Source organism: Misgurnus anguillicaudatus, chromosome 10 (genome assembly GCF_027580225.2).
Source record: "Misgurnus anguillicaudatus chromosome 10, ASM2758022v2, whole genome shotgun sequence".
Taxonomy (NCBI): Eukaryota; Metazoa; Chordata; class Actinopteri; order Cypriniformes; family Cobitidae; genus Misgurnus; species Misgurnus anguillicaudatus.
In genome coordinates this window covers 23,229,103-23,247,849 of record NC_073346.2, presented here as the reverse complement: position 1 = coordinate 23,247,849, position 18,747 = coordinate 23,229,103, and the positions used below count along the sequence as shown (strand labels likewise).

Genomic DNA, 18,747 nt, shown 5'->3' with positions numbered 1-18,747 from the left:
TACAGGGATTCATACCATACAGTACCTACTGTTTTAACGACAAGTAGGTAATTCATCTTATTCAGTACCTACTGTACAGTATGCGGTTTCGGACACAGCCAATCTTACATGAAAAATACATAGTGTTGCTTTAAGCAAGAACTAACATTTTCAACAAAAAAAAAAATGTTGGAAGAGACATAATTGACTGTGACACTCATGATGGCTACCAGGTAAGCAGTTCTTATTTTTTCTCTCCAGGGGCCTCATTTATAAAATGCTGCATAGAAATCATCCTACATTTGATCTTACGACATTTATCAAAAATGTGTACGTGTAATTTATAAACCGAACTTACACACAAAAAATGCACGTTCAGATGTGAAATTTATGAATCGCTAATGAACTTGAACTTGTGCGCAACTGAGCAGTTTCAAATATCTGCCTTTAAACGATGCCTAATTAATGTCATAGACAGTGTTGGGGAAAGTTACTTTTAAAAGTAATGCATTACAATATTAAGTTACTCCCAAAAAAAGTAACTAATTGCATTACTTTTCATGGAAAGTAATGCTTACGTTACTTTTAGTTACTTTTGCGTTACTTTTTCTTGGCTAAAGCTTGATCTCTTTCAGGCCTTGCAGGTGTTTTTATGACTGAAAAGTTCTGCATTCAGAAATTGCATATTTCATCACAAAAATGTTTAGCTCTGGCCTGCCATCTCAGTTTCTGACTCAAACTGTTTCCACACAGGCACAGAGAGTGCATACGTTTAGTTTAATTCAGTACATATTTTTTAATCAAATTAATTAAACTAAAAAAGTAACTTGAGTTACTTTTTTGAAAAAGTAACTCAAATATTAATGTGTACATTTAAAAAGTAATGCGTTACTTTACTCGTTACTTCAGAAAAGTAATATTATTACGTAACTCAAGTTACTTGTAATGCGTTACCCCCAACACTGGTCATAGACATATAAAAGAATGCTTGTCAATGTTAAACACTATTTCGAGCAGCAAGAATGGCTTATATTGTCAAAAATCTGCAGCAGTCTGACAAGCAAAAGTGCGTACGTCTGCTCAGACCTTGACGTAGCGCTAAGCACTTTTCCACGTCAAAGACAGTTTTTATAAATATGAACTTTGCCGTGGATTTTTGTGTACGCACACTTTACGATCAAATCAGTGCGTACGCACGCTTTATAAATGAGGCCTCTGATAAGTGTTTAAATTTTGTCTGTCATAGTACCTAGACAACTTTTTAGTTCTCGTTAACGAAACATGAGTTTGTAAATGCATATATTTAATGTAATATGTTGCGGTAATGATAATTTTTGATAATGATAATCTTCTATAGGAATTTTTTTTTTAATCCTGAAAATAATGGTTATAGTAAGTAACCTAATTCTTATATGTGCAAAAAAATGGCTTCAAGGACTTTTTAAAACTTCTGATGCTGGACACCTAAATCTGGATTTCGTGAGAATCACCCACACGTGTTCATGTTTCATGTGTAAAAAAAAGGCTTATCTCTATATCGCTGCTGTCACTGTCCTAAAAACGGGCTGATGTCTTCCTTGTTCTATGAAGTCCCTCCTAAAGAAATGCGTATCGAGTTCTGATTATGTAGGTTGTTTAGTGTGTTGTGATTCGACAGCAGCTTAGCTTAGCAGAGCCGTTTGAGCCGTAGCTGGCGACTGACGTTTTCCTGTGGGCGGAGTTTAGTCAAAAACTCTTCTATTGACGTCATTAAACCAGGAAGTAGAGGGCTGTAATCCAAACCGGCTGTTCGCTGTAGGCTTAGGAATTCTGTTAAAGAAAATATATCGCCTGGCAGTGAACTTTGAGCTTTATCATTTTGCAGGTATTATTTATGCTATTATAGCAACATTACACACTAACTAAAGTTTGATCAATGGGATCAGGAAAAACGTGACGTTTAAGTCTTTTACTTTGTTCAGTTTTGTGTGTATTGTTAAAAATAATCAAAAAACAGAGGATATATAAAAAGTAAAACTAAACATACAACCTATACAATTTTTAGTTCTTTCAGGTACAGCAACTTCAAAAATAAGTCTTTAAAGTTTCGGTTTACTAAAGATAAAATTTATCTTTTGAGTAGTCTCTCCGTTTTGATTTCATTGAAGCATTAAAATGTTACTCTCATTGCTGTATTACTTTAAAAACAGTGTAGGGAGATCTCAGTTTTAAATGCTGCATACAATAAAACAATATTTATGTAATAGAAATGAAGTGTTTTATAAGGACCACTCTCTATGGTGTTTACGCCCACTAAACAGTAAACATGTTGGCACAGTGATCAGGGCTGGTTTAGAAAAATCCTATATTCAGTTTGGGGGCTCTCTTAAATTCTGTAGTAAACTATGCTAATATTTCATTGAACACATGCAGAAACAGTTCTGCAGCAATGTGATACACAGTTGACCACCAAAACGCTAAACAGGAAGTAAAGCTGCATCAGCTGTTTTAACATATAGGCGACATCAGACTTCCTGAGAGTTTATATGGCAGCACAACCAGATAATAGTTAATATCCAGGAAATTTAATACGATTTAATAAATTAATTTACATTAGACATACAGTACTGTGCAAAAGTCTTAGGCCACCATCACCAGCACTGAAAAAAAATGATTCATTGAATTTAATCAATTTTTTAAAGGTAAGTGGTTGCAATCAATTTATTTAAGCTACATTTAAAAAAAAAAGGTTGGTAAAGTAAAATAAAATATAAAACCTTTGTTTAAATGTAGCTTAAATAAATTGATTGCAACCACTTACCTTAAAAAAAATTATTAAATTCAATGAATAATTTTTTTCAGTGAGCTTTGTTGTTTTAGCAAAGGTTTTAATGTCCATCCATATTAATTTTTCACTCTTTTTTAAGATACAAACAGAAAATACAGGAAATATTTACAGAAAATGTAAAAAAAATTTAGGTTTAAGAGATCTTGCAGTTGCCTGTTATTGCTCAAGTGGAAGGGGAGTTTACCCTAAATACCTGACACATCAGTTTATACTTTTATACTGTTTTTAATACCACATACACATCTCTTGTATTTTCTAGTTGTATTCTAATAAAGAAACTCACAAATAATTATATATGATCACAATTGCAAAAACAACAAATGGTAGCATGGTGGCCTAAGACTTTTGCACAGTGTTGTATATACAGTATATATGTATAGTGGGTTTGAAGGAGGATTTTTGGACTTATTGACATTGTAAAAACACCAGGAGACTAGTTAGACTGTAAACTTTCTGCGGTTTATTTCTCCAGCCTGTGGACCATTTCAACACAGGGCTCTCTAACCCACCTGTCAGCAGGCCAGAATCTCATCAAAAAGAACAAATAAACAACAAACAAACAAATAAAAACAAGACACAAAAGACATCCCTTTGACAGATATAAACACACACTCACGCTCACACATCTCTACACTGATACTGCGGTCCTGTCCAAATACTTTGTTATCATCATCTCCTCTGCAGTCAAGCTGACCTTTTACAACCAACTGTACAGTTTAGTACACTACAAAACTACAGTTTAGAGTACTTCATTAGAATCTATATCTTTACATTTTTATCATTAAATTTTTTTTACGCCCGGGCAGGTGAAATATAGGGCACATTCTCTCAAGACAGCTTGGAGAATAAAGACCAGGACATGAGGAGCGCAAGACCATTTCAAGTATTTGGGCAGGGTGAAGAACTTTTAAAGACAAAAATCAAAACTCAAGACTTATTGTTCAACAATCGTCCTCATGTCTTTGCCAATAGGCACACTTCAGTCTTGGTTTCGTATTTTTCCACTGATATGACTCGAAAGATTCGAGTGACTGAATTTACAAAGTGAATCGCTAAATCTAAAAGGTAGGACATAACGCAGAATAAATCTCTTCAGGCTGTCAGACCAAAACACATGGGTTGAAATGTGGCAAGCAGCTTTTAATTTCAGATACTGGCCACGCGGTCATGTTCAGACGCCACAATGAATTAAAAAAGGAATGTGTCCACATACGCGTTAAAAATAATTTGAAAGTAAACAAAGATTTTAAAACAAAAAAATTGAAAACATCTCTCTCGTGCACGTACACAGTGACACCAAGCCCTTGTTGGAGAATGATATGACAAAATATGCTTCATCTCCTCCTGATGAACCCAAATACATAAAAAAAATTGACGACGGGCCGTTGAATTATTTGAAAATAATGCACACCCAAGATGGTAATGTGGCACGACATAAAGCGGAGTTATTTTTTTATAATTCAAAGGACCGGAGTCAATCCGCTTATGTACCACAAACATTGCTCCGGTGGTTATTGTAAGACATTTGACAGGTTAGGTGTGCGTTTTACAGAAAAGCATTTCTCAACCAATCAGAATAAAGCACTCAACAGCCCCATGGTATAATTAGGGGTAATGCAACCCATATACCAAAACAGCATTTTTTTTTGTATCAAATTGTGTCAACTTTAAATTGCCTGTATACCTTTGGGAGAGATGACAGTCCTAAAAGTGAAAGTGCTTTGATGTGGCACTCAAATTGGAAAAACCAAGAAAAGTACAACTGGTGTAAAAAACTAAACATTGTTGATATGAAACATTTATAATGTCCTTGATAACCCTCATCATTGTTCATCCTGTCCGCTGCTGATCGTAGATTAGTGATTGATTGTAGGTTGTCCACTTGCTGAGACTAAGATTGATTGACAGGTGTCAGCATTTGACAATGGCCAGTAGGCTTCCAAGCTTGGGCAAATGTCCACAAACAATATAGGAAGATCCATCCTGATATGTGACGCACTCGAAGTTTCACGCAAAGACATGCACACACATGCGCTCAGACACACAAATTAGCCTCTCCTTCATGTGCTAAATACCCTTCATTTCTAAAAGGCTTTAAACATAATTAAATTAAAAAAAGGGGCGAAACTCCTCCTGGAAAACAGTCTGGCCCACACATTCTTAACACAAAACACACAATGATACTCTAAAAGGGAGGCGTTCTCGTAAACATAACCAAAATGCCCCTTCTCCTCAAACGAGGAGGATAGGGACATCAAACTCAAGTTTTTTTTCCTAGGACGAGTCTCTCTCTCCATCTTTCGTTCGTTTCCCTATAGTAAGGTGGAGTGATGGGAGATTCATATACATATGCAGTTCTGTTTGTTTAGGTCAAATAAAGGCAGACCGCCAGAAGTCGAGAGAAAAGCTGTCCTCTCTCTCCTCTCCACCTGTGAGAGTCCGTCCGTCCGTCTGTCTGTGTGCTTGTGTCTGTGATCTCAGAAAATCTCAGGCAGTGTGACATTGCGGAGCAGCCATTGCTGTGAGCGGCTCCCGGTGCAGTCCCTGACGCTGGGCACCTGACTGTCATCTTCAGAAGCTTTATCCAAACATTGATTACTATTCACATGTACCAGGCTCAGCTTCTATACAAGAAAAGACAGACAAACACTGGGTGAGACATAATGTACACATAGTAACCCAGAAATGTTTCTCATTCGCTATAGTTCATTAGTACATCAACGGTACATATTGGTAACATATTAGGACCTTTTTTCTATACTATATTTCTATAATACTGTCTATTTATAAAAAAAAAGTATGCAGTACACAATGATAAGTGTACACATTGTTCCCAAAACACATTAAAGGATTAGTCAATTTAAATAAAAAAAATCTAGATAATTTACTCACCACCATGTCATTCAAAATGTTGATGTCTTTCTTTGTTCAGTTGAGAAGAAATTATGTTTTTTGAGGAAAACATTCCAGGATTTTTTTCATTTTAATGGACTTTAATGGACCCCAACACTTAACAGTTTTAATGCAGTTTCAAAGGGCTTTAAACGATCCCAAACAAGGCATAAGGGTCTAATCTAGCGAAACGACTCCTCCGGCTGTGTGACGCGCCAGCACAACCTCGTAATTTGCGTAATGCCGTGGAAAGGTCACGTGTTACATATATGAAACTCACATTTGCAGACCATTTTAAACAATAAACGGACAAAAAGACATTAATTAGTATCATTCCACATACAACAACGTCGGAACGGTCCTCTTTCTTCACACTTGTAAACACTGGGGCGTAGTTTCGCATACGTCATCCGTGACCTCTTGACGTGATGACGTATCACGTAAGGTCGCGCTGGCACGTCACAGGACCGGAGATAGATGAGAAGTTGTGATTTAAAAGTGCATATTTTTATTTTTCTTGCCAAAAATTATCGTTTCGCTAGATTAGACCCTTATGCCTCGTTTGGGATCGTTTAGAGTCCTTTGAAACTGCAATTTTAAATTGCATTAAAACTCTTAAAGGAACAGTATGTAAGAAATGTATATCAATTAATCATAAAATGGCCCTGATATGTCACTAGACATTAAGAAATAATTTTCATTTCAAATACTTATATCACTCACAACAACGGTATGGCCAGGATATTGTCATTTAAAAAGTGGAGTTACAGCCCTCAACTGATGTTTATGTTGTCATGTTGTGTATTGGCCACCAGTTGTGTGATTGCAGTACTTGTTTTAGCCACAAGTTTTGTGATTGCAGTACCAGTTTTGGCCACAATCCTACATACTGTTCTTTTAAGTGTTGGGGTCCATTAAAGTCCATTAAAATGAGAAAAATCCTAGAATGTTTTCCTCATAAAACATAATTTTTTTTCGACTGAACAAAGAAAGACATCAACATTTTGGATGACATGGTGGTGAGTAAAATATTTCACCACCATGCAGAAACACCTCAGAAATAATATGATTAATTTGCATTTTTTTAACCAATTCTCTAAATGTCTTGAATTTTGGAATTTCTTTTTTATTCTTTCTTTCTTTCTCTTTCTTTATTTCTTTCTTTTATCTTCATGCCAATCCAGGATCTACGGTGGCTATATTCATGGTGAGAACAAGTTGGTCCAAACAAGTTAATCTATACACAGGTTCAGGAAGGGGCAATCTGGTATCTCCAATTCAACTAACTTGCATGTTTTTGGCCTGTGAGAGGAAATCAGAGTACCCGGAGTAAACCCACGCTGACCTAACCGAGGCTCAAATCGGGGACCCTCTTTCTGTGACGCAACTGAGCCACTGTGCCTCCCCAACTTTGGAATTCAAATCACATAGCTAGTTAAGCACGAGTTAAAATATTTCAAATGATTTTACTTCTGCTTAATTTGCCATACTTAAAAAGGAAGTTCAAGATTAGTGCAATCCATTGTGGGATAAAATGTGCCATGCAGTGCTCTTTGTTTGTATAACTACAAAAAAATGCAAATGTAGGTCATCCAGGTACTCCATTCAGATGCAGTATTCATACTGTAATATAATAACTAGGCATGGGCCAGTTACCGGTTTCAAGGTATACAGATGTTTTAAAGAGTCAAGGTTTTAAAACCACTACAACTTTTCTGTGATACCATTTTTGTGGTATGAGCTGTGTTTACACAAAAGCATTAAGTCATGTAATTAATTTGATGTTTACATTTAACTCATTCCCCGACAGCCTTTTTTGTGATTTTCACAAAAGTTTCACAAAATAGCTTTCAGAAAACGTTTCATCCTATTTTCATTTGTTCTCTTTTTATAACCTCTAAAATATGTTTTTTTTTTCAAAAATACAACATTTTAAGCAAAAACCTGACATACTTGCAGTTTTGTAAAGGAATTTTGTTAGAGATCAGATTTAGAACGATTGTCAAAACATCCAGTTTTTTATAAATTGGGTAAAAGCGCCAGAATTACAGATTACTGTCAAACTTCAATGGCAGGGTAAGAGTTAAAGGGACACTCCACATTTTTTGCAAATATGCTAATTTTCCAGCTCCTCTAGAGTTAAACATTTGATTTTTACCTTTTTGGAATCCATTCAACAGTGATATTTCGCAGCAGTGGCAGGAGTTTCTAGTTCTATCTGCATAGAAAATCGCAACTTTTAATTTTCTGTCGGTCTTAGTACATGATGTAACTACAGAAGAGTACGTTTTAAACAGGAATAACTCTTTGGTTATTTTTTAGCGCGATGCTAATGGTCTAATCAGATTCAATGGATTGTGCTAAGCAATGCTAAAAGTGGAAGTGCCAGAACAGTATATTTTCCAAAAAGTGATGTGTCCCTATAATATATATTACATAAAATATATATTTTCTTTTTAAAAGAAAATTATAATTTAAAGGGCATTATTTTTACCTGGCATATTACTTAAAAATAAAATTATTGTGTCCAATTGAAAAGTTGTTTGTACACGTAGACATTTTAAAATGACACATTTAGTGTTGCAATGGCAATACTGCAACACCGTGGAATTTTTGCTTACCGCCAAAATCTCATACCGGGTCATGACATCGAAAGGTCACGGGTTACATATGTGAAACTCACATTTGCGGACCATTGTAAAAAATAAACTAAAATAAGGACATTAATTAATATCATTACGTGAGGTCCTGCTGGCGCGTCACACGGATAGTGCAAGACAAGAAGTTGGGGTTTAAAAGTAAGGCTGTGACGATTAATCGTGCAAATGCACATTTTCTCAATGAATGAATTTGAATGAATTACGGTGAAATGCCGCCACATCCAAAAGCCAGAGGGCGCTCTCGTGTAGAAACGCCATTTGTGCCAGGAATATTTATATCGCTGTTCTTCAGATTGTTTCAGGTATTTTCATGATAATAAAAATATTTTGAATGATTGTGTTTGACGAGTGTTGCTTTTTTAAATTCACATTATAAACGACTCAAACTCATAGTGATTTTAGATTGATAAGGACTTCCTACTGCTCACAGAGCCATAGTACACGCACAAGCTGTGCATGAAACACAGAATCGGAGCCTTGCGATTCAGAATCGATTTCAGGCAGGTTTTTTTAAATGGGGAACGCGATTTATCGTCACAGCCCTATTTGAAAGTGCACATTTTTTCTTTTTCTTGCCGAAAATTACAATCAATTTAGTAGATAAGACCCTTATGCCTCGCATGGGATCATTTAGAGCTCTTTGAAGCTGCGTTGAAACAGCAATTTTAAACTGTAATGTGTTGGGGTTCAATAAAGTCTATTAAATTGAGAAAAATCCTGGAATATTTTAAAAAAATATATTTCTTCTCAACGAAACAAAAAAAAATCAACATTTTAGAAGACTTGGGGGTGAGTAAATTATTGGGATTTTTTTAAGAAAGTGGAGTAATCCTTTAAGAACATACCCACAATATTCATTCATGAACGGACACATAGACAAACATCCATGATTCAAGACAAACGCATTCTTTACAGCAGAGCATGTTCACGAGTGTGTGCAATGGACCTTAGGTGAGCTGGGAGCTCTAGAGTTTCAGTCTAGTGGGAAGCACTAAGCCACATAGATACAATTAGGATAGTGGTGGAACCTGCAAGAGTTATAAGGTGTGAGGGCACACGCGCACGCACACAGATGAGTTTGTGATGGTAATGTATGGTAATGTATGCAGTAGAGGTGCTCCCGTTGGCAAGAGATTTCCTGATTTCTCTCGCTCTCAATTTCCCTTCCTTCCACTCTTGTCTCTCTCTCTCTCTCCTCATGAGAAAAACTGAAGCTTTATCTGACAGTGTTCTGTTCGACTTCTCTATTCTGTGCAGTCTTCGGTTCCTCCGGGCACAGGGCCAGCGTGGATGGAGAGCGCTCCGAATGTGGAGGAGCAATAAGCAGCTTTGGAGTAACGGGCATCTCTTTAAACCAACAGCGGTGACATGCAAAGGCGATCTCCAGCTTTTTGGGTTATCCTTTCTGATAACGCACGCTATCCCTCAACAGGCTTAAAGAAGTGTTTAAGCTTTATACAAAAATGGAGTTTGGGGATTGACTGAGAGGTTATTTAATATATATTAACTACACAAATAGAATATTTTATAAAAAAAAAGTGAATGTGTGTGTTCATATAAATATATGAAGAGTTTGGTTCCAAAACGCAATAAATCCATTTTGACAAATTTCGGTAAAAACGTGTTTTCTATACCAAGAAAGTGACAAGATGAAAACCACTATTTTCTGTTACAAACTTTCACATAGCATCTTTAGGTTATAAAAACATAAAAAATTCAAATCCATAACTTGATTTTCAAAGATTTATTATAAAAACTAATTCTTTTTTCCACAAAACGCAATAAATCCATGACAGTTTTTTATTTCAAAATGCTATAAATCTATTAAATCAATGTATAAATGTGCATTCATCTTTACCATTTTATATTTATTTAGTTGACTAGTGGTATACAATGATTAAAAAATAAACATTAATGGCATTAACCAAAACACTTACTTTGTAAGAACACAATGTTTTAGCATGAGAAGCTTGATGCTGTCTGGAGAACAAGCAACCGAGTGCCTCTCGCGGAAATTATTAGCTGTTGATGGCTTACGTTTCTTTCCCGTCACAGAAAACCATCACAGGTTTATCAATGCTATTAAAGTATTATTTTGTTTTGTTTGTTGATCACGAAGTACAAAGTAGATGAGGAAAACTAGGACTCCATGTACTCAGCGCACCGGCATGTTTGTTTACATTGCGTGAATGGTCCGCTGTAATATCAGAAATGGATTTATTGCCTTCTGTAAAAAAGCAGGAGTGGCGTTTGTCGCATTTTGGGAAAAAAGGGAGAAAAGATGACAGAATATCACGGCGGGTATTGGATTTTGCGTAAAATGTATTATTTACTTTTAACTACTGACCTGATATAATACTGATTTTGGCAGTAACTCATTTTTTTCAAAAATGGCGTTTATCGCGTTTTGGAACCAAACTCTTCACATGTCAAGGCAACGGTGACTACACACCCTGTAGACAAATAGCTTCAAAGGGCTAGCTGACTGTTTTGATGTTATATGACATATATGAGGCAAGCAAGACCTTAGAGGAGAAAATTGTTGAGTTACAAGCCCACACGCATGCATGGATCAGTGGAGGGCCATGGGAAATAAATATACATTATGGATGAGCAGACTTGTTTTATTCATGTTATATTGCTTAATCTTTGTTGTCTTTACTGGGAGCGCTCATGCTTTTATATTTTCAATATCACACAATAAACGTTTAGAGTTGTAACATACTGGGGGTCAGCATGGGATCAAACAACATGTACACACAAACATTTAGCAATTATGTTTTAGATGTTCTGTTTTGGTAAAAAAACGCAAACTTTTTACTGGACAGATTTTTCCAATTTTGGTGTCCTTGTGTCCTCACAGTGCATACGTCACTTTGGATTAAAGAGTCTGCCAGACTGAACATAAAAATGTTGTGTTGATCAATACATTTATTTATCAGTATATAGTTTGTATTTCCTGGGAATCAAACCCGATGACCTTTGCACTCACGCAATGCTCAGTAACACTTTACTGGAAGCAGTGTTCATAAGACTGACAAGACACCTACATAATCATGACATAACCTGTGTCATGAACCTGAAGGAGATTTTATGTACATTTATGACTGTCATTAAGTGTCAATTATGTCATTTTTAATTCAAAGAGGACATTGTTTGAATTGTCTTTGTTATGACAACTTGACATAAACCAATACATCATAACTTGTCATAAATCTTTCATAAACATGACATAACAGAATAATTATGAAACTTAGGAAACGACCTAGCTTTATGGGTTAACGTTACATTTAAATGTCAATAAGTGTTAATACTCTTGTGCACAACACAAAAAAACAAATACGTTAATTTAATTAATTTAAATAATTTAATTCAATTAATTTTATGTTTCATTTTTCTGTATTTCCAGCTATATGGACCCAACACTGAATGGCTTAACCCATTATTGTACTGTTTTCATTTAATTTTAGGTCTCCAAATGCAATCAAAAATAATTTTACCAATTTTAATTATTATTATTGGATTTTTGATTTTATTTATTAAACAAATTGAGGAATTATGTACTGAAGAATATTTATGATGTTGTTATAAAACTATTTGACAGCGTATTAACACTTAATGACATTTTAATGACAAATTATATTTGTACCACTATAGTTGAGGTCAAGAAAAATATTCATGACGCTGTTATAAAACTATTTGACAGAGTATTAACTCTTAATGACAAATTTAATTTGTATCACTGGTAAAAAGTGGTCAGTAATGTTGTCTTGGTAATGTCAAGTTGTCATGACAAGTTATGATGTATTGGTTAATGTCAAGTCTCAAACTTGACATTGTTAAATCTCAAACAATGTCATCTTTGAATTAAAAATGACATAATTCAACGAATGACACTTAATGACAAATGTCATAAATGTGCATAAAATCTCCTTCATGTTCATGGAACATGTCATGTCATGATTATGAAGGTGTCATGTCAGTCTTATGAACACCCCTTGAAGTAAAGCATTACCCAATGCTCTACTAGATGAGTTATAAGCAGCCATATCACCCTGTAGCCCAAGACAGCTTGCCCACTGAAGCTAAGCAGGGCTGAGCCTGGTCCGTACTTGGATGGGAGACCCTGTGGTCTGTGTGGGTCATAACACCCCAGTATAGTGACGGGGACACTATACTGTCAAAAAAGCACTAAATTTTTATACACCACTAAAAATATAGTTATATTATGTATATTATATTGCATTTCTGTCAAGAAATCCTTGTAAAAGTTGCACAGTGCACCTTTAACCTTCACCCCAGTGCAATGGCTTGGCCCTACACTCTTATGTAAGAGCATTACAGCAAATCCAATTTCAATTTGTTCTGAAAAACTGTCCAAAGTCGAAACTATTTCCTGAGAAGTTTAACATGTATTGATTACTTTTTCAAACACTGATGAATAAATGCACAAAATCTAAACAGAAAATCTGAAGTCTAAACAGACACACACACACACACACACACACACACACACACACACACACACACACACACACGCACACACACAAATACTTACCAATGGGTCATATTCCCAAAGCTGGTTGCCTTTCAAGTGATGGCACTTGAGCATCATGACAGGGCCGTTGAGTTTCGACACATCCAGGCAAAGATCATCAGTTCGGATCTCTTTATTGGCAGTGTAGGAGAAAACCTGAGCAGACGGCAAAGGTCACAATACGTCAATGTCATTTCCATAGTCGTCGTAAAACATCACCGTCAGCTTGCGAGCGAGAAAAAAAGCGAGTGACTGACCTGGTTGCCGCCCATTCCGTGACAGTTGAAAATGCCCACTTTCTCATTTTCTTTTCTTGCCATGTTGTCCAGGCACTGATTAGTCTCCACATTACGGATCTGGACAGATCATGCACATAGATCAGATGCAGTAAACAGCTCTCCCGCATGAATAAACAGAGTCACGTCTTGCTCTCGGTGTCAAGCGTGCTTAATTACCAAAAGCTTATCAAACTCCGGGTGATGTAGTATTGATAAACTGAAAGACAACTGTGCCAATCAATACGTGTAGATGTGTACACAGGGTTCCTACACCTTTAACTTAAAATTCAAAGACCTTTTAATGACTTTCCGGGTCCAATAACCTCAAATTAAAGGACTAAATGTGGGGACACATTTCAAGTGAGAGCAAGGTTACATTATGTTACCTTAAAAGATACATTGTTACAGTTCTCTTTCGAGGGAACTCGCGCTGTGTCACTGTAGTGACATTTGGGGATGCCTCCAAGAGTAATTGCGTCTGAATGTGTATATCAAATTCAACCAATGGTGAGGCTTAACAACAAAGACAGGGTGACGCGGGAGCCAGGAAGTATATCGCTATCTGAACGTTTGCCAAAGACGGCGTTACAGGGACGCAGGAAGTATGGGAAGGGAGACGCAGCGTCTCGTTCCCTTCTCAGGGAACAACAGTTATATACATAACCCGAGACGTTTTCATTTGTCAAACACTACTAGGCAAAAAAGCATTTTGGTATGAATCAACATTCACATGATGATATAAGCATTTAAAGCGAACAGTTTAGCATGTGTGCTTAAAAAGTCTAGAATTTTAATGATATTATCCTACACTACACAGGGAATAATATGTTTTTTCTCCAGAAAACTTCTCGCATAAAATAGATTCAAGCACTTTCAATGACCTGTATCTATGCATGTATATTTTCAAAAACTTCCCAGGGCCTTGATTTTTTCAAACTTTCACAAACTTTCAAGGATTTCAAGGACCCTTCGGAATCCTGTGTACAATACTAAAATGGTGGAGACAGATCACTGCTATTATCCAAACTAGTGAGTTATATACACATCAACCATAACTTTTCTTGTTCTAAAGGCCGAACTATTTTTTATGCGTATGCGAGGATCCATGTCTTGCATGACGCAATTCTCATCATCAGAAGTGCGCGCATACTGTCAGAATTTATTCTGCAAATGCGTTTCCATCTCCAATTATTCGCATTAACTCATTTTTGCACCAGTCGAAAACCACCTCAAGGAAGTGTAAAAACTTTTTTGCAAGTTAAGGGATTTTTATTAGAAATTTGCAGTTTCTTATGCAATACTTCAAAAATCAGTGTGATGGAAACCAAGCTAATGTCACCTTTAGGAAAGAAGAGACAGCGATGAGCTAACATAAAGCGACTCGGTGACGAACACAGACTCAAGCAGATAGACTCAAAGAAAACGAGTCTAAGACATCAGAAATGACACGCATGTTTAATTCATAAGATTGTCTAAAAGAGAGAGAGGTAAAGATGGACAGATGGAATGAAACAAGGAGGCGAGAGACGGGACAGGAAACAAGCTGATGACAGACGAGAGGAGACAGTGAGAGAATAAATGTTTCTCATTTCCCAAATAAATTGACCCAAAATAAAAAAGCCCAATTAATCTATGTGACACAGAATGGAAACCATGTGGAAAAAAAAACGAGTGTCGCTTGCCAATTCACACCTGATTTTAAACAGAAATCTGTTTATTGCACTACGCAATGCTTTCGCTCTCAATGTGTGTGTGTGATGTGTGAAATACGGATCTCTCCCAATGAATAAAAGTGCCGTGGTATCTGGGAGTCCGGGTAGACGTTTTCTAAGTACCAGGAGAACGGCTTACACTGCAACCTCTGTCTCAGAGATGTTCTGGACGAGATGTCTCCATAATCCACCTTTGTCACACCTGCCATAAACAAAAACACACATAAGTATAGAAAATAGTAAGTAGTAGGAGGAGTTGAAGTTGAATACTTATGATTGGGAGGGGTTGTCTGAGCATGAGCAATAGTGATGTTTGCCTCGCAGCACTGACAAGCGGGAGAGATTCAACAGAAACATCCACAAAGAGAAGGAAAGAACACAATAAACAGTCAGACAGATAGCTGAGCTGCACTGGATACTATTGACAGTGATGTTAATATCTATTATCCAACATCTGAGTCAATACCGCTCCACGGCCTAGGACTGCTGATCCACACAGTTGTCTCTTTAAAAGACAGACACAGAAACGGAAAGGCAGAAAGCCAAAAGGATAACGAGAGCGAGCGGTTAAAGAAACACAAGGATATTTTCAAGTGTGTGTTTATTATGGACATGTGCTGCATGTGAATGTGTGCAACTGACCAGGTGAGATGATGTAGAAGAAGTTCTTGAACTCATCCATCCAGACCTCGGCCAGTCGTCTGTTGTTCTTGTTGATGATCTGTCCAGTTCCACCGGGGAACGTGTAAGGAGTGGCCTTACGAAACACGTGACCCACGTGAGAACATGTCACGATCTCAAGCGTTCCTCCGCACTGCCAGATCTGATGAGAGAGTTACAGTTCTTTAATCTGATTGGTCAAGCAGACTGGGAAGGTAATATCAGTGCCTGACGTAATATGGGCCAAAATAGCTGAACGTATTTAAGATCTGTCTGTGAAATCCCAGCTAAAGTCTCCTAATCTAAATTGTGGAAATGGCCTTACTCAGATATTAAAGACATCAAGTTCATATTTTACGAATGTTCTTTACACTGTGCAGGACGATTTTAAGTAGAAACCAGTAAATCACAAAAAATGACGTTAGCTGGGTTTTTACAGATAGGGTCACATATGTGTCATAACTAAGGGTTAATTTTTTTTAATTAAGCTTTATATATCACCTGAAAGTTGAATAAATAAGCTTTACATTTATGTATATGGTTTGTTAACTCTTTCCCTGCCATTGACGAGAAATCAATTAAGAGAAAACATTTGCATAAAAAAGTGCTTCTGATGAGGTTTTATGTTAAAATGTAATAACACAATTTTCCCAAATTCCCACTTACCCAATTTATTAAAAAACCAAAGCAAAAAAAGTGATTTTCTAATTTTGATAGTTCTGAATGTGATCTCCCTCAAAATTCCTTTACAAAAATGCAATTATTTCAGCTTTTTGCAAAAAAAATTTTTTTAAAGAAAAATACCCATATTTAAGAGTTTATAAGCAGAGAAAAAATATAGATTGGATGAAACTTTTTTCATTTTGTTTGTTTGTTTATTGTTTGTATGAAAGCAGAGGGTCTGTTCTTTTATTTGGTATTTTTGCTTGTTTATATATTTTTAGAAAATGTATATAAATGTTAGGGCTGGGAAAAGATTAATTGCGATTAATCACATACAAAATAAAGTGATTTTTGGCATAATATATGAGTGTCTGCTGTGTGTAATTATTATGTACATATAAATACACACACATTCATGTATGTATTTAGGAAACATTTACATGTGCATATATATATATATTTTAAATATATATTCTATATTATATATTATCTGACATGGATATATGTATGTGTGTGTGGTTAAAAATACACAATAATTACACACAGTACACACACATATATTGTGCAAAAAATAACTTTAATTTTGTATGCGATTAATTGCAATTAATCTTTTCCCAGCCCTAATAAATTTTCCTGGAAAGCATTTTGTGAAACATTTGTGAAAATCACAAAAAATGCTTGCGGGCAACTTTAAAAAAAAATGGCTGGCGGGGAATGAGAAATACAACTATTTGAAAATCCTTAAAGACAAGGGTGCAAAAAAATCGAAATATTGAGAAAATTGATTTAAAGTTTACAAAATATCTTCATTTAACATGATCTTTACTTAATATTCTAATGATTTTTGGCATAAAAATCTATAATTTTGACCCATATAAGTCGTACAAATATACAGTACGACTTCTAAGTGGTTCAGTGGTCCAGAATCACAAATTACTCTCACAATCATGCTGCAATATTGAATGCTATCTAATATCACCACCAGCAGTACTAATGATCAAAACAAATGGCATATTGTTGGTATGATAATGTTTTAATGCATTTCCGATTTCAAATCACAACGTTAAGACAAAAGGAATTATGGGTAAGATACTGTGTGTACTGTAGTGGTGGCTGAATGATACAACCAGTTGTTTTACTGACCCTGAAGGAAATCTCCAAGTTCTCCCCTCCCCAGATGTCCATGCCAGCATCATACGTGCCAATCTCCTGAAAATAATCTCGGTCTATAGAGAAGAGACCACCCGCCATAGTGGGAGTCCTGCAGAGAAATACAAGCAAGAGAAAGACGTGGTTAAATTCCGTCACGTAAAATGGGCCCTTGAGGGATGCGATCGCATCTCATAAAGCAATTTCATCTTTCTGGTTCTCACAGTCAAGAGCGAGCACAAATCTGCGTGTCACTCGGAGGAATGAGATATTCAATGGAAGTGGCATGTTTATATGCGCCTATTACGGCAAAAATATATTTCCCGTCCTCTTTAAAACTCGTTTCGTTTTCTGTTGGTCCTTCGCCTCAGCAGGCGCTCTCTGTTCTTTCCTGTTTTCCTTCCATATCTTCCCCGCAGCATGTCTTATTCCCAGTCATGTTTTTCTCTCAAGTAAGAACCTGTTGTTGTTTTGCTCTCTTTTTGTTTCACGCTGCTTTGTGCCTCCGAAAACCAAGCTCTGAAGTAACAGGAGGCGAAGAAAATGAGAAAACAAAAATACAAAAATACATAGAAAACAGGGTACTACTAAGCGTCAGAACTACTTTCCGATGAAAACAACATTTGCACTTCTGAACAATATAGGTTCTTTTAAGAAATCTGACAGCAAAGGCTAACAGCTACTATGTTCCTGTGGAGAAGGTGCTAGTTATGAGGTGAGGAGGTAACAGTCTCTCCCTTTGGCAAAATGCTTTTGTGGATTAAAAAACGTTGTGTTAACTGCAGAACGCTTAGCTAAAGGGCTGGGACACACACAGCACTTTGATTTTTTCATAGCTTTGAGATGCTCTTAAAATGCCATATAAGAAATATAAAATGCCTCTCAGTAGAGGTAAGCGGGGCACAAACTAACATAGGGTTAATTGTAATACAGCTACTTTACATATTTATACAGTCTGTGCTTTTGGTCTTTTTCTCTTAGGCAATGTTTACATTAATGTGTTTATCCTTTAAAACGTGTTACTTTTGATACGTTTACGCCTTTCATTTACACTACACCACCGTTTTCGACCCTCATAAACAGATTCGTTCACAAACGTTGCAGACCCTGTTTTAGTTTGAGAACTCCGGGGTTGCGCTGCAGTGTAAATGAACAAAGACAGAGTCTTATGTAAACGAACAGCTGATTTTAACGTGACAGCGCATCATTTTCAAAGTAAAAATTATTTTTATTCAGGTAAATGGAGGTTTGCAATGGAGGTTTGCCAAAAATAGTAAACATCTACCAACCAGCTATTATAAACGCTATATTAGATGTATCCTTATAGATAATGTCTGTTTTATATTTATGTGTGAGTATTGTTGGATTTGAATATTGTTGTAATGTTGTT

General features: G+C 36.2%; 1 protein-coding gene across 4 annotated transcripts in view; it reads right to left on the bottom strand.

Annotated features, from left to right (window-relative positions):
• Nucleotides 1-3,243: 3,243 nt before the first annotated feature.
• galnt1 (UDP-N-acetyl-alpha-D-galactosamine:polypeptide N-acetylgalactosaminyltransferase 1) overlaps nucleotides 3,244-18,747 on the bottom strand; it is a 111,770-nt gene continuing 96,266 nt past the window's right edge. For all 4 annotated transcript variants that reach the window (XM_073872146.1, XM_073872148.1, XM_073872145.1 and 1 more), the window contains 6 exons: nucleotides 17,352-17,469; nucleotides 15,528-15,708; nucleotides 14,950-15,087; nucleotides 13,153-13,253; nucleotides 12,917-13,051; nucleotides 3,244-5,430 (listed from right to left, as the gene is read on the bottom strand). In XM_073872146.1, the coding sequence (XP_073728247.1) occupies nucleotides 5,284-5,430; nucleotides 12,917-13,051; nucleotides 13,153-13,253; nucleotides 14,950-15,087; nucleotides 15,528-15,708; nucleotides 17,352-17,469 (820 nt within the window). In that variant the 3' untranslated portion in view covers nucleotides 3,244-5,283. The remainder of the gene's footprint in view (nucleotides 5,431-12,916; nucleotides 13,052-13,152; nucleotides 13,254-14,949; nucleotides 15,088-15,527; nucleotides 15,709-17,351; nucleotides 17,470-18,747) is intronic.